The sequence below is a fragment of the Ptychodera flava genome, chromosome 19 (assembly GCF_041260155.1).
Source record: "Ptychodera flava strain L36383 chromosome 19, AS_Pfla_20210202, whole genome shotgun sequence".
Lineage (NCBI taxonomy): Eukaryota > Metazoa > Hemichordata > Enteropneusta > Ptychoderidae > Ptychodera > Ptychodera flava.
Genome location: NC_091946.1, coordinates 15018433 through 15033764, shown reverse-complemented (window position 1 = coordinate 15033764; position 15332 = coordinate 15018433). Strand labels below are relative to the sequence as shown.

General features: G+C 42.3%; 2 protein-coding genes across 2 annotated transcripts; both read left to right on the top strand.

The window, feature by feature from the left end:
* Positions 1 to 5959: 5959 nt before the first annotated feature.
* LOC139118052 (uncharacterized) lies at positions 5960 to 7886 on the top strand. The gene is made up of 2 exons (XM_070681348.1): positions 5960 to 6224; positions 6463 to 7886. The coding sequence occupies exons 1-2, from the start codon at positions 5960 to 5962 to the stop codon at positions 7884 to 7886; spliced, it is 1689 nt and encodes a 562-aa protein (XP_070537449.1).
* A 674-nt stretch (positions 7887 to 8560) lies between these two features.
* Positions 8561 to 9463, top strand: LOC139118051 (uncharacterized). The gene has a single exon (XM_070681347.1). The coding sequence runs from the start codon at positions 8561 to 8563 to the stop codon at positions 9461 to 9463; it is 903 nt and encodes a 300-aa protein (XP_070537448.1).
* The last annotated feature ends 5869 nt before the right edge of the window (positions 9464 to 15332 follow it).

Below are 15332 nucleotides of genomic sequence, written 5' to 3'. Positions count from 1 at the left end.
AAAACTCCCAAATTAGTTCTCCGGAGTCTGAACGACAAATATCTGTACTCAGTCAATACGTAAGTAAAGCATGTTGATCGGAAAGAGCATCACTGTTACCGGAATAACAGCATTCTAATAGAAGTCCTGTTCGGCTACCAAGGAGGCTCCGAGTCGCTACATCGTTTTAGCAGTTACTCAAAATTTTAGCATTGACAATTCTTCGAACTGTCATTTTGATATTGATTTTCATATCGATAAATTCATTTTTATTTTTATGGCAATTTTGACTTTACTCTCTAAATTAGCGCACAATCGAAATGGAAATTGAAACGAGTCTGAATTTTGCAAATGCAAATCATAAAAATAAAGCTAAAATTACTTTACTTTCGAGAAAAAGGCTCAAAATCAAAATTAAAGACGTAATGAAGAAGTTTAATTTTTTTACAGCTTTCTACCTTTTTTTCAAAATTAAACTCATTTTCATTATGGAGGAGGCCTGGTATCGAATCAGGCAATAAGAAAGCTGAAGATCATGTTAGATAGAATATGCAAACATCGATATCTTTCATTTACCCCTCTTAATGTGCTTTTGTTTCACCGGCGTTACGTGGGAGAGTTATCCACGAAAACCCTTCAGTTAAGGTTTTTTCTTATTTGCAACAAAATGAAAATTTGATAAAATTGCCATGCTTGGTGTAATTTTGAGTAATAAGAGCGCACTAAGTTGGGTTGTAGACGTATTGCTGATTGTTTCAAAATTCTTGAATAGTAGGTGAGGAAAGCATGGTTGTTACTCAAACCACAAGTGGCTATTGTAAAATTTCAAATCAGAGGGAACGAGCTTTGAAACGAATTTCAAAACCAAAGTAGGCAAAGTCAGTGTACTGTGGTCATCTAGGTTAAAACGGCTTCCATTAAAGGAATACTAAAATTCCATGCGTAATAACTTTCTGAGTGCACACAAAATCACCGACTTGAACCAGGCCTAGACGTATATTGGACAATCCCAAGTTGAGGTGGCGCTCTGAAAACCGCTTACGCTATTGGAAAACAGCCGAAGTGATGAAGCAAGCTTATGTTGTGGGGAACGACGGTTCCCCTCCAAGTAAATACGTCAGGAAAAACAAGGGGCTCAATTACTGCAGCTACTCCACAGCTTGCCCAGACATGCAATTTTCTCGTAAAGTTAAAATTTGAAAATGTCCTGTAAGTGTTCTCGTATTAACAACACAAAATTATACAAGTGTTTATACTAAGATTTAGCAAAAAATTAATGACGTCAATTTTGTGACTCAAAAGTTCGTCGGTGTGACCTTACATCTGAACTACTTCTGATGGTACCCATGCACTTCTGTTAGGCCCTGTCACTTGAGGCAGCGGAGTGTCTTGTTAAGAGCGCCACCACTGTTTGGGTGTGGTTAACTCTCGTTTTGCTAACAGAAAATTTGACAAAAAAATATGAAAACCGCAATTGATCGCGAAATACCGACCTACTGATCGATAAAGGGGAATGGCTAATTATGAACGTAAGTATACCTTGCCAAAAGCTACATCTACCCTAAAACCATGGCAAACGGCGTCTGACATAAGCATATTATTAAATTTTAAACTCTACCTTATCAGATACCGGTATGTGCGTTTGATAACGAGGCAGCCGTAAAGTTGTTAATAAATGGGGGACAGTGTTGTCCTTATATTTAAAAGTAGCCGGGTAATTAAGAAAGTAGACGGGTGGAGACTGCGAGGGAGCGAAGCGACCGAGCGGCGAGTGAGCGTAGCGAACGAGGGGGGGGGGGAGCGCGAGAGGGGGGTGTCCCCTCCTCTCGCAAGGCGAAAATGAAATTTTGGAGTGGAAATGGTGTTCTCTGGTGGCATCTGAGGTGACATTTAGCTGAGACTGAAACAGTACTTTTGTTGTGTGTCTTAGACGTGGTTCACATACAACAAAACAAACAAACATGATTTTGTTTTGTTTGTATTATTTATGACACACTTATGGTTTTATTTGTAGTAAAGATTTAACATTTAATCTTAAATCACCTGCAGTCTGCTCATTTCATTGTACATTTCCCATTCTTCATTACCACATAGTTTCTGAAACTTATGACACAAAGTGAGTGATTGACAGAAATGTTGCAACAAATTACTAATAAATGCCAACCGTGCACGATCATCGCATCTCGCTGTCCCCAAATTTGATCAAAGCAGATATGCAGTATGGCGTCGGAAGGAAACAACAACATTTTCTTTCGAATTTGCTCCACGAGTCCGTGAAAAAAATGATTCAGAGGGTCCATCGAAGGATACTATCGGGCAACCCAACATAGAGAACATGGAGGAGTGCAGTGAAATTGAACCCATGCCGGAATCCACGACGTATTATCCTGTTGTCTTAAACAACGGGGGATCAGCGCCACGGTGAAGCTGTGAGCCGTGACGATGATGCGCCGGTCGGCAACGGTCGGCAACATGCCTGTGACCGTGGATTCTAGTACGTAAAAATAATCGATGAAAATAAAATACCCATGCAAATAAACAGTTGGTTCTAAATAAAAATCAGTTCTAGCTCATTTTAAAAAAAATTAATCTAGAAAATGCGTCGGTATTGCTCTGAGAATAACTTGATTTGTTGAGAAGATCATACTCGTAGTGACGTTGGCAGCCAGCGCGGAAAACTAGCTTGCCAGTCTCATGAACTTCGAACCGTCGATCAAAATCACATCTTTTCGGCGCTTTTCTCTCACAAATTCAGCGAAATTGAAGTTTTTCATACATAAACTAAATGTATTGTTGGAATCAAGTATACCTTTCGAACGGGCTTTCTTCGGGAAAAAATATTCCATCGGCAAGGTGCCAGTGGCCGACGCCACATTTCTTTTTGACGGCACGGTTAAAAATGACCTAAGATGACCTTCATACTAATCAAACCAATTACACTGCTCGTAACAAAGGCAACACCGTAGGCGCGTCCATCAGCCAATCACACTATTTGACAAATAAAAGATCGGGCTAAAAAAGCCACAAATGGGTATTTAGAAACTGTTATGTGTTTGTGCAGTTCCATGCGTGGGAAAGGGGTCGCGAAACTGCTAATCGTACGTGTGCCGTCTAACAGCTGGCAGTGCAATACAGTGCAGTGCAGTGCAGTGCAGTGCAGTGGCAGTGCAGTGAAATTAATAGGTCTAGAAAAATATAATACGTTAAAAGTAGCCGGGAAAAAATGCAAAACAGCCGGGTTATTTACCCGGCACCCGGTTTCTAAGGACAACACTGGGGGAGGTCAGGTAGGGTCATCTCCCTCTCCTGATAGAGCTTAAGACATCATGATTACGAGATGGTCACCAAATAACTCAATGTACATGTGTAATATTCAAAATGTACTATGTCAGAAGGGTAATACCCTCTGTTGACCTTCCAAGCAGGTTGGGTTTTTGTATCACTACAGTGCAAATAAGTTCTATCTTCTCTGTGTAGCGTGCAGTCGTTACTGCTTTACTAATAAAAACCGGAGTGGATTCGGTTTGAATGCTTTTTACGATCTATAACAAACTTTTATCGCTGAACAGTGGTTATGTCGATTCAAAGACTGAGTCCACGATTACTTCTTTTACAATCACCTTGCTCTCCATCAGTAATCTAAATGAAGTAAAGGGTTCCTTTATTCACTTTCCAACCTCATGGCGTAGAGCTAGATATCAACTTTTTGCAGCTATACATTTCTTTGCCATGTTGCCTTTGTTATGTTTGTTTTCGGTATGTCATGCACATAAACATTTCATTGACAAAAAAAGGGAATGTTGGCAGTAGTGTGTGCGCGAAATGCAAACGAGAAATCCTTCTCTGAGGGGAAAGGTATCATTGCCTGTATTTGGCGAGTTGGAAAATACATTTTAAGTGGAGCAGGGAGGGAAAAAAGCACGCAATTCCATCTTCCAAGCCCCGAGGATACCAAATCATCTCTGACAGAAAATGTATCGTCATCACAAAGCAAACTCATGCGATCTCACTCAGACTGAACTAATTTCACCAGAAGCCAGACTGAACTAATTTCACCAGAAGCCGGACGGGTCGGGAGCAACGTGTATCTGCGATTCCTAGGGCATGTAAGCAATGGATGGGTCAAGGGGTGCGTGATTAATATTTTAAGCAATCACTTCCATTTACCCTGATTTTTTATGATTATTTAGCAATGATGAAATTTGTTAAATTTAAGGATGGTTTAGTTTCGATGTCAAATGTTCATTTTCTTGTTCAAAGTTTATAGTTTGGTATTGTTTTCGACCAGCGAGTGGGGTTACAGTCCAACAGGGCAGGGTAGTTTTGCAGATTCGCTAGTTTTGTAAGATACTCGCCTCGGGTGGCTACAGAGTAGACTAGAATATCCGATACTATAGGGCGCTCTTTCCTCTCGGCCCTCACAGAAAGTGACCAATCAAAACAGCAGTTCCTTGGGAGGGACCGTGCAGTTAACTCCTCCTGCAGATAGTAGATAATAGCAAGCGACGTTGACTTTGTACACACACAACACTTTGCGATACGAGAAGGTTAATAAGAAAAGTAAGGCATGGCAAATATTGATGGCTGGGAGGATTACACCAATACCTAGAGTCACAGTACACCAGCACTTCCCTGACCAATTTTCAGGGGTGATAAAATATTATTACTCTGTGCATTGAAATGCATGATTACATAAAGCTTCTAAATTTACCATTGTTATACTTAAGAGAATTCAAAGAAAATATGCCGCAGGCATTCTTTTGCATGTAACCTTGACCCTACATCATTGAGTTCCTGAAGAAACTGGTCCGAAAACAACCAAAACTTCACTACCAAACACGCCGAAACTATTCGATCCCTTTTTACATACACAAGTATACTATCATTATATTGGCCCACACAAAGGCGAAACTCACGCAAGGGGGACGATTCTTAGCTCAATTATTTCGATTATCCGAATGAAGTTTAGAGATAATTTTCTATAGAACGTAACCTAGAACAAATGCTTTCAATGAAAGTGTCGGAAAGCAAAGTGTTATAGAGAAATTGCAACACTGTAACCATTTGGTGTGCGTTTCCATAGTAACTGAGTTTCCCGCCAGTTTGCTGTCACATGATTAGGCGGCGCATGTATGTTAGTTATACGAATAAAACTCACGACTTTGAGTGTATGAAAAGTCTGTCTCTGCGTGTCTCAGTTTCCTTGTGAACCCGCTTCTTGGGGAAAGCGAGAGAACTATAAGGTGTACACACACCTCCCCCACATTGGTGCCGAGACCAGGATACATCCGGAAACCGAGACCATGACAGAAAACTCAGCAGAGACACCCGAAGCAAGTGGCCCGAACAATGGCGCCCAACCGCGACCGAAACGGTCAAGAGCGGGACACCGGACAAGGATGGAACGCCTCCTTCAACAAGCCGAGGAGCTTATGGAGCAACCGGTGAACACAGACCGCCTTGATACACTGAGTGGGCTTATCAAAACCATGGAAGAGAAAATCAAGACCATACGGCTGCTAGACGAGACTATATTACAGGACACCACCGACGACGGTACAATGATGAACTCATCGAACAGGATGAAGTAACCACTGGCTTCATTCTACGCATCGAAAAGGTACGGCGATATTTTACTCGTCAAGAAAACGAAGTCAGCGTAGTGACTACTCAGGCAAACACTAGTCCGCCTCATACCGACAACGTGAGTAAAAGAACTGTTCACTTGCCCAAACTTTCCCTACCCCGATTTGCTGGCGATTTACTGCAATGGAAAACTTTCCACGATTCATTTGATTCGGCTGTCAATCAAGACTCGTCTCTCTCAAACGTGCAGAAATTTCAGTATTTGAGGGGACAACTCGATGATGAAGCGAGTCGTGTGATTGAAGGCTTAGCTTTGACCAATGACAATTATGAGAAGGCCATGGACTTACTCCGTGCACGTTTCGGTCAAACACACAAGTTGGTCAGTGCATATATGCGTGCCCTCTGGGAAATTCGACAACCGAGGGATAAAGTAGAAGACCTGAGGCAGTTTTACGACACTTTAGAAAGCTACATACGGGGCTTAGAGTCACTCGGCAAAGTACAGGACTCATACGGAGATTTGCTTGTGCCTGTAATTATCGACAAAATTCCAGGGAGAATTCGAACACTGATTACACGGGAGCATGGTGATAAAGAGTGGCGTCTTCAGGATCTGCGTACTGCCATTTTGAAGGAAATTCACGCAGCCGAAGCTGGTACCTCATCGGGACAAACTACTGACGTCACAGACCCCCAGCCAACGGCGGCCTTTCTCGTAAAAAACAATCATCGTTCGCCTTCGCAGCAAAAGGCCATAAGCTTAAAGAGTCGCCCCTGTGTATTCTGCAAAGCATCACACTCGCCTACAGTTTGTGCGGTTGTAACTGACCCTGTCAAACGAATGGAAATTGTCAAAAGAGATTTGTTATGTTTCAACTGTTTTGGAACACAAAGCGGCAGCCTGTAAATCCAAGTTCAGATGTAGGAAGTGCAGTCGAAAACACCATTCTGCCCTCTGTAATGGCGCAGATCACATTACAAAGAAACCAGAAAGTGAAACTGTTACGGTACACAGTAAACTTGCACTTGGAGACCAGAAACATCCGTGTGGACCAGTCTTGTTGAAGACTGCTGTCACTACTGCTGTGAATGGAAATAATCGCATCAAGGTCAATGTCTTACTCGACGAAGGTTCACAGCGATCGTTCATTACCGATGACTGCGCTAATCTACTCAAACTACAGATGCAAGGGACTGAGAAAATCAACTTGGCGCCCTTTGGCTCAACTTCGAATGGTATTCGTGCCATGAACAACACAACTGTTCATCTTGAAACGGTCACCGGACCTAACATATCAGTTAAAGTGCTCATAATACCAAGAATTTCAACTCCCATGAGAACTCATTTAACAAGATCAGTGCTAGATCTTCCACATTTAAAGGAACTCAACATTGCTCAACGTCTTGGTAGTGAAGCGGCAGAAATTGACATTCTCATTGGGGCAGACTACTATTGGACAGTAGTGGGAGATGATATCCGTAGAGGTCCTGGACCAACAGCCATGTCGTCCAAATTTGGATATCTGCTTTCAGGACCAACCAACATAGAGAGTACTGTGGGTACAAGCTCATCAACAACAATACTGCATGTCATGACTGACAGTAAGGCAGACCAAGAGATAATGTCGCAATACTGGGACTTAGAGACTTTAGGCATCAAGGAGAACTACAACGCGGATATCACCAACAACGGTTGGTTTGAAAAATATCGTGAAACACATTTGGAAAGGTCATCGGAAGGTCAATACATCGCAAGTTTGCCATGGCGTGAAGACCATCCACCACTACCCACTAATTTCGAGATTGCCAATTTGAGAACCCGATCAATGGTACGCAGACTAGAACCAGAACTCAGACATAAATATGATGACATCATCATGGATCAAGTAGCCAAGGGATTTATCAGCAAGATGGATAATGCAGACCAGTCAAAGGGCCATTACTTGACACAGCAACTTGCAGTCATGAAGGATTCTGAAACTACACTCATCCGTATTGTGTATGATTGTAGCTGCCAGAAATCATCAGAACAACCAAGCCTCAACGATTGTTTAGAGACAGGTCCGCACTTGTTGAATGATCTGAGCGCTATACTGTTACGTTTCCGAGCACACAACGTAGGATTTACGAGTGATATCGAGAAGGCATTTCTTCATGTGCAGCTGGCCGACAAAGATCGTGACTATACCAAGTTCCTGTGGATTTCAGATCCTGACAATCCAGAGAGTCAGTTTGAAACTTACCGTTTCAATGTGGTGCTGTTTGGTGCAGTGTGTTCACCATTCATCTTGAACTCTGTTGTGAAAAACACACCTTGAAGAAAACCCATCGCACGTCACATCAGATATCGCAAAGAACGTGTACGTGGACAATATCGTTAGCGGTGCTGTTGATACAAAGGACACAATGACATACTACGAAGAAGCAAACTCTGTCATGTCCAGTGGTGGCTTTCGACTACGATCATGGGTATCAAATGACGAGAAACTGAATGAAGTTGCGAAGAATGACGAAATAGCAGAATCGAAGGGTGAAGTCAGTACTCTTGGTATGAAATGGATAACGCAGTCTGATAAGTTAACATATGTGGAGAAAAACTTCGATGAGGACAGCCCTACCACAAAACGAGAGATAGTACGCACCACATCAAGTATCTTTGACCCATTCGGATACCTTTCGCCAGTCCATGTGAGTGCAAAGAAGCTCATCCAAGAACTGTGGCAACAAAAACGAGGATGGGACGAAGAAATACCTGAACATTTAGAGCTGGAATGGCACAAAATTCGGAGCAACCTCAAAGACGCCCTAGACATACAGATCAACCGCCAGTACATCAAAGAGTTAACACAAGAAAAGGAATGTGAACTTCATGTGTTTTCCGATGCCAGTCCGAGAGTGCTTATGGTGCTGCGGTGTACATAAAGCATGGTAAACTAACGTCGCTTGTTATGGCCAAGAGTCGTGTAAAGCCCCTGAAGGATATCTCACTGCCATGCTTAGAACTGATGGGTGCTGTCATAGCAACCAGACTCGCAAACCATGTGACATATGCTCTGCATGGTACACTTTCCCTCACAAAGACAACAGTATGGATCGACAACCAAGCAGTTATCCATTGGATTGTGGAAACAAGAAGCTACCAGTCTTCGTACAAAATAGAGTCAATGAAATCAAAAAGCATGATTTCGAAGTAAAATACTGCCCCACAAAGGATAACCCGGCAGACTTACTCACGAGAGGAATCACAGCCAGTGAGTTGAAAAACTCAGACCTATGGTGGAAGGGACCACATTGGTTAAGTGATGGCGATTGGCCGATCTGCGACATCTTCGATAGCAAAGTGCTACTGCAACATGAAGCAATCAATCAACCAGACAAGCCCAGCATGTCAACCACAAGCCCAGCTGACAAGACCGTGGAATTCGGTATCCACAAACTGATTGATGCCAACCGCTACAGCTCCCTGAGAAAACTGCTTCATGTCACCGCATACGTACTGAAGTTTACTTCAAAACTGAGAGGAAGCAAGACTCCCATGGGGAACCCTAACATTTCAGTGCAAGATATCAGAGACGCAGAAGCCCTATGGATCACAGGAATTCAAGCCGAAATGTACGTCAATGAAATTGCTACCTTAAGGAAAACCAGGACCATGAGAGAACCCCTGGTGAGACAGTTACGGTTGTTCATAGACAGAGATGGTATACTTCGTCTGGGTGGAAGGCTCCATAACGCACCGATCAGCGAGGAGACGAAATTTCCCATACTACTACCCAGAAACCACGCATTCACAAGACTTGTCATACAACAGGCTCACATCAGAGTTCTTCACTCAGGAATGCAGGCAACCGTGACAAATATTCGACAACGTTACTGGATTCCCGCGCATACGTGAAAGTGTGAAAGCTGTACTTCGGAAATGCGTCACGTGCCGAAAAATAGCAGGGAAGCCATACAGAATGCCGATAACACCACCTCTCCAGTCGTACCGAGTTAGCGACGCTCCGCCCTTCACAGTGACTGGCATAGATTTCACAGGAGCGCTACATGTCATTCTCCTACAAGAAATTCTGACGCAAGAAATTCTGAAGATAAAGTGTACATCTGCCTATTCACATGTGCCTCAACATGTGCCGTACATTTGCAAGTTGTGACTGATCTGTCTACGAAAACATTTCTGAATGCGTTCAGACGTTTCTCAGCCCGTCATTCATTACCGAGCAAGATCGTCTCAGACAATGCATCCACGTATATGTCAGCGGCTGATGAAATACGCAAGATAGTAGAATCCAGACAGGTACAACGTCACATGATCAACAATCGAGTAGAATGGCTGTTCATTCCAAAGAGAGCCCCATGGTTTGGTGGGTTCTGGGAGAGGTTAATCGGACTTACCAAAACAGCCATAAAGAAAGTTCTAGGACGCGCACAGATAACCCTAGATGAACTTAATACTGTGGTTGCTGAGGTGGAAACCATGCTCAACGAGCGCCCACTGACTTACGTCGGAGATGATGTATCACTGACTCCATCACTGTTACTCACGGTCGTAACATAAACTACGCTTCCACTTGAGCTGACCGATGACAGTGAAATCACCGACCCTACATTCACAGTGAGTACCAAAGAGTATCGAAGCGATCTGGAAAACCGCGCAAGACATCTTGCAAAACTGAAGACCACTTTTGGCGTCGATGGTATACGGAGTACTTACCTGCCCTCCATGAACGTCACTATGTGAAAGGGAAAGCCGGAAACGCCATAAAGACTGGCGACGTGGTGATTGTACATAGCGATGACAAACACAGACTGAACTGGAACCTTGCTGTGGTGGAAGAGCTGAAATACGGACATGATGGACTCGTACGTTCCGCGACAATCAGAACGAAGCAAGGTAACACAACACGCCCTATATCTAAGCTATACCCACTGGAGTTAAGCTGCAAATCAGACAGGACATCAGCCGATGTTGTGGAGGACAATACCAGAACGGACTTGCAGGACACTGATGTACCCAATGTGAAAGGACGCTCTATGCGGAAATCCGCAGTTAAGGCTCGCGAAAACATTAAGCAATGGACACAGAGTCTGTCTGATCAATGAGTAAAGACACAGTGAAAGTATCACTCTAGTGTTAATAATGTTTATTGGAGTTTGTTGAAAGTTAAAAAATTTGACTTGTTTGTTGGATTTCGTGTTCAGATTCGAGACTTACAAATCGTTGACTTTCAAACTTTGATACTTCCAAAATGTTACAAAGTATCGCGAGATTCGTTTAAGAAAATGACACTTGATTGAGGTGTTCGTTTTTTCATTGAGTTTACTGTTTCTATATCAGTTATTACTGCTATCGGACTTAGTAGTTTTCACAGTTGAACATTCAATAGTTCATTTGGCGCCCCGGAGGATGTCGGAAAGCAAACTGTTATAGAGAAATTGCAACACTGTAACCATTTGGTGTGCGTTTCCATAGTAACTGAGTTTCCCGCCAGTTTGCTGTCACATGATTAGGCGGCGCATGTATGTTAGTTATACGAATAAAACTCACGACTTTGAGTGTATGAAAAGTCTGTCTCTGCGTGTCTCAGTTTCCTTGTGAACCCGCTTCTTGGGGAAAGCGAGAGAACTATAAGGTGAACACACACCTCCCCCACAGAAAGCAAGAAGTTTTCATTGCAAACATCACACACTATATCTAATTTTCACGGCGAAATTTGCGCACTAATGTGCTGGTTTCAAATATCAATACAGCTCTATATCTACAATCTACATATTAAAAATTAGTTATTATAACTGAAAGCTTACAAATTTACCATGTGAAAATTCTCATGTCCTTTCATTAAGTTGTAGATGAAAACAAAGTCAAAACACACTGACAGGACTTTAGGAAACATGATATACATAGACTGCATGTCGGGATGGTGTCCGTTTTGTGTGCAAATCAACTTATAATTGATATCCTGGTGTGTTTTGATTGGTAATGTAGGTATCGACAACCGCTTGAACCTTTGTATACGATATTGAAATAAATCTGGATGATCGATTTTACATCTCCGTAGCAAGCTATCAACATCTTGAAGATGAACTTCAGTCAGAGGGTTCATCCATAGACAGTAGTGTCTATGGTTCATCACTCGAATGTACATGAGGTAGATGATACATTCGAGTGATGAACCATAGACACTACTGTGATATGATTTTAATATGCTGAACAGTAACCGTTATTCAGGCTGTCTTCAATCTACAGTGACAACTATGGCGATACTGACACTGCACGACTGATATTTGCTCTGTGACATGACCGGGAGGAGTGAGGTTAATTTATAAATCACAGTATCAGTATTAATCAAGGTGAGTTTTGCCTGTTCACTAGAGTGTCACACAAAGAAAGAATCAAGCAAACCAATGCTATCTGTCTGGTAATTAGTCTGAATATCTGTACTTATTTGTAACGGGGTCATAAACATATTTTAATTTAAATTTGAATGGGAGAATGGTCATGTTCCACAAGTTTTAAAAAGGTGGTGGTCACATTTTAGAAAAGGTAATGAGTCGGGTAGGCTCACGCTTGATATTACGGTCCACATATGCTAATACCTCTGGCCTCCCTATCATAGTATCTTAAGGCTCAATAAGCATTTGATTTGAATTGAGTCGTAAATGTTTTGTCAGGAAAATGTGATTGTAAATGTGAGATTGTGGTGGTGATGCATTGCTTAGGCTATTATGTTACACTGTAACAGAGATTACGAATCATAAATCAAAATAAATGAAATGTATTTATGAATCATAAACAAATGAAATTTCACCAGTTAAAGCGATGTATTCATTGCTTCGGTAAGGTTTGTGTGCGATGTGTGATAGTGAGCGTACGAGCCCGAGTGCTTCACGAACTCTACAGTGTGTGGAGAGGTCACAGTCAGGAAAGTTGTAACAAGTATAAGGAACTGGTCAGTTTCTTTGGCCTGGGGAGCCGGTGGATTATTTTTGTCGACGTCAAAAAGTGGCTGACCATCCTATTCCAACTTCCAACAAGTCATCGTTGATGACACAGTCCCCGCTTGTCCATTTTGTTATAATCTTTGGTGTCTAGGTAGATGTGGTCTAGGTAGCTGTGAAATGACATTAATGCAACGGGTGCATCAGACCTGTGACTTGCATAATAAAGTAATCTGAGGAACGTTCAATAAAATTGACCCATCTCTGCCGGTAATGACCATTGAAGGAACTTTTGATTACATCACACACAACGATGCCCTCACTGCTTCTAGTGTCATGATGGCACATACTATACACATGGTTTGGTGGAATTTAGAAATGGTATAGGATCGGGTATGTTGTTGTAATCAGCCATTTCGGATCATATAGTGAAACAAATTAATGTGCACAAGAATGCAGCCATATCACGTTTAAACAAAATCAGTCCATCGAAGGACAGTTACCTATGTTTATGTTTCAAAGACATAAAGTCACACCAAAATTGAAATTAAATGGCTGCCTATTGACCATATGGATCATAGTACAAAATTAGTAGACATGCATATGTATGCAATAGTACTTTATCTTTGTACCAAGTCTCAACAACATTGGATAAGGAATATTTGCATATGATTAAGCCTTAAAGAAATGAAGAAATCCAAAAATGACCATCTGGCAGCGATATTGGGGAAAAATGACAATCTGGCAACCATATTGGAACATGTCACGAAGTACATTGACAGATATATGTATGCCATAGTGCATGATCTGTGTGCCAAGTTTGAACAAAATCGGTGTAATGACCTTTGAATTAAGCTTCAAAGACATGCAAAATTCCAACAAAATGGCAGTTCTGCAGCCATATTGCATCCTATCGCAAGGTTAATTGATACATGTATATGTATGCCATAGTGCTTTGCCTTTGTGCCATGTGTGAACAAAATACATTCAAGGATGTTTGAGTACATACGGCTAGTTTTCAATCGGATTCGAACCCACAACATACGGCATCAGTCGCCCAGCTGAGAGGCCATAGACAGAACCGCTCGGCTAAATCTCCACTCCCAAAAAAGAGTGGTTCAATAGCCGGCTAAGTTGTTACATTTTTCTGACTGAGACCGCTCAACACGTTGTAGAGTTCGTGAAGCACTCATGCACGCATGCTCACTATCATACATCGCACATACACACTTTATCGAAGCGAAGAAACGAATTTCATCGCTTTAACTGGGCAAACGATAACTCGGGGACAATTCTGTCCACCAGCAGTGTTACCAACCCAGGGTAGAAAATACGGCTAGTTTTCAATCGGATTCGAACCCACAACATACGGCATCAGTCGCCCAGCTGAGAGGCCATAGACAGAACCGCTCGGCTAAATCTCCACTCCCAAAAAAGAGTGGTTCAATAGCCGGCTAAGTTGTTACATTTTCTGACTGAGACCGCTCAACACGTTGTAGAGTTCGTGAAGCACTCACGCACGCATGCTCACTATCATACATCGCACATACACACTTTATCGAAGCGAAAAAAACGAATTTCATCGCTTTAAACAGGGCAAACGATAACCTCGGGGACAATTCTGTCCACCAGCAGTGTTACCAACCCAGGGTAGAAAATACGGCTAGTTTTCAATCGGATTCGAACCCACAACATACGGCATCAGTCGCCCAGCTGAGAGGCCATAGACAGAACCGCTCGGCTAAATCTCCACTCCCAAAAAAGAGTGGTTCAATAGCCGGCTAAGTTGTTACATTTTTCTGACTGAGACCGCTCAACACGTTGTAGAGTTCGTGAAGCACTCACGCACGCATGCTCACTATCATACATCGCACATACACACTTTATCGAAGCGAAGAAACGAATTTCATCGCTTTAACTGGGCGAACGATAACCTCGGGGACAATTCTGTCCACCAGCAGTGTTACCAACCTAGGGTAGAAAATACGGCTAGTTTTCAATCGGATTCGAACCCACAACATACGGCATCAGTCGCCCAGCTGAGAGGCCATAGACAGAACCGCTCGGCTAAATCTCCACTCCCAAAAAAGAGTGGTTCAATAGCCAGCTAAGACATGACATGGAAAAATCGCAACAAAATGGCCGCCTCACGCCCATATTGGATCGTATCGCAATATAATGCGACATGCATATGTAGGCCATAGTGTTATGCCTTTGTGCAAAGTTTGAACAGAATCGGGTTCAAGGATGTTTGAGTTAATGGTTCAAAGACATGAAAAATCGCAAAAATATGGCCACCTTGCGGCCATATTGAATCGTATCGCAAAATAAATCGATGTGCATCTGTAGATCATAGTGCTATGCCTTTGTGCCAAGTTTGAACAGAATCGGTTCAAGGATGTTTGAGTTATGCTTCAAAGACATGAAAAATCGCAAAAATATGGCCACCTTGCGGCCATATTGAATCGTATCGCAAAATAAATCGATGTGCATCTGTAGATCATAGTGCTATGCCTTTGTGCCAAGTTTGAACAAAATTGGTCCAGCAGTGTCTGAGAAACGGCTCCGGAAGGACGGACGCACGGACGGACGGACGGAACCCAATCTATAAGTCCCCGCCGGACTTCGTCCACGGGGACTTAAACAGGGTGAGCCCCCATTCCAACTTTCCAAAACACGGTGCCCCCTTTCCTTGAGGGCGACAAAGGAAAAATATAAATTGAATTACTCATTACTCAGTATATAAATATAAATATATTATATATATTATATATATATTATATATATATAATATATATATATATATATATATATATATATATATA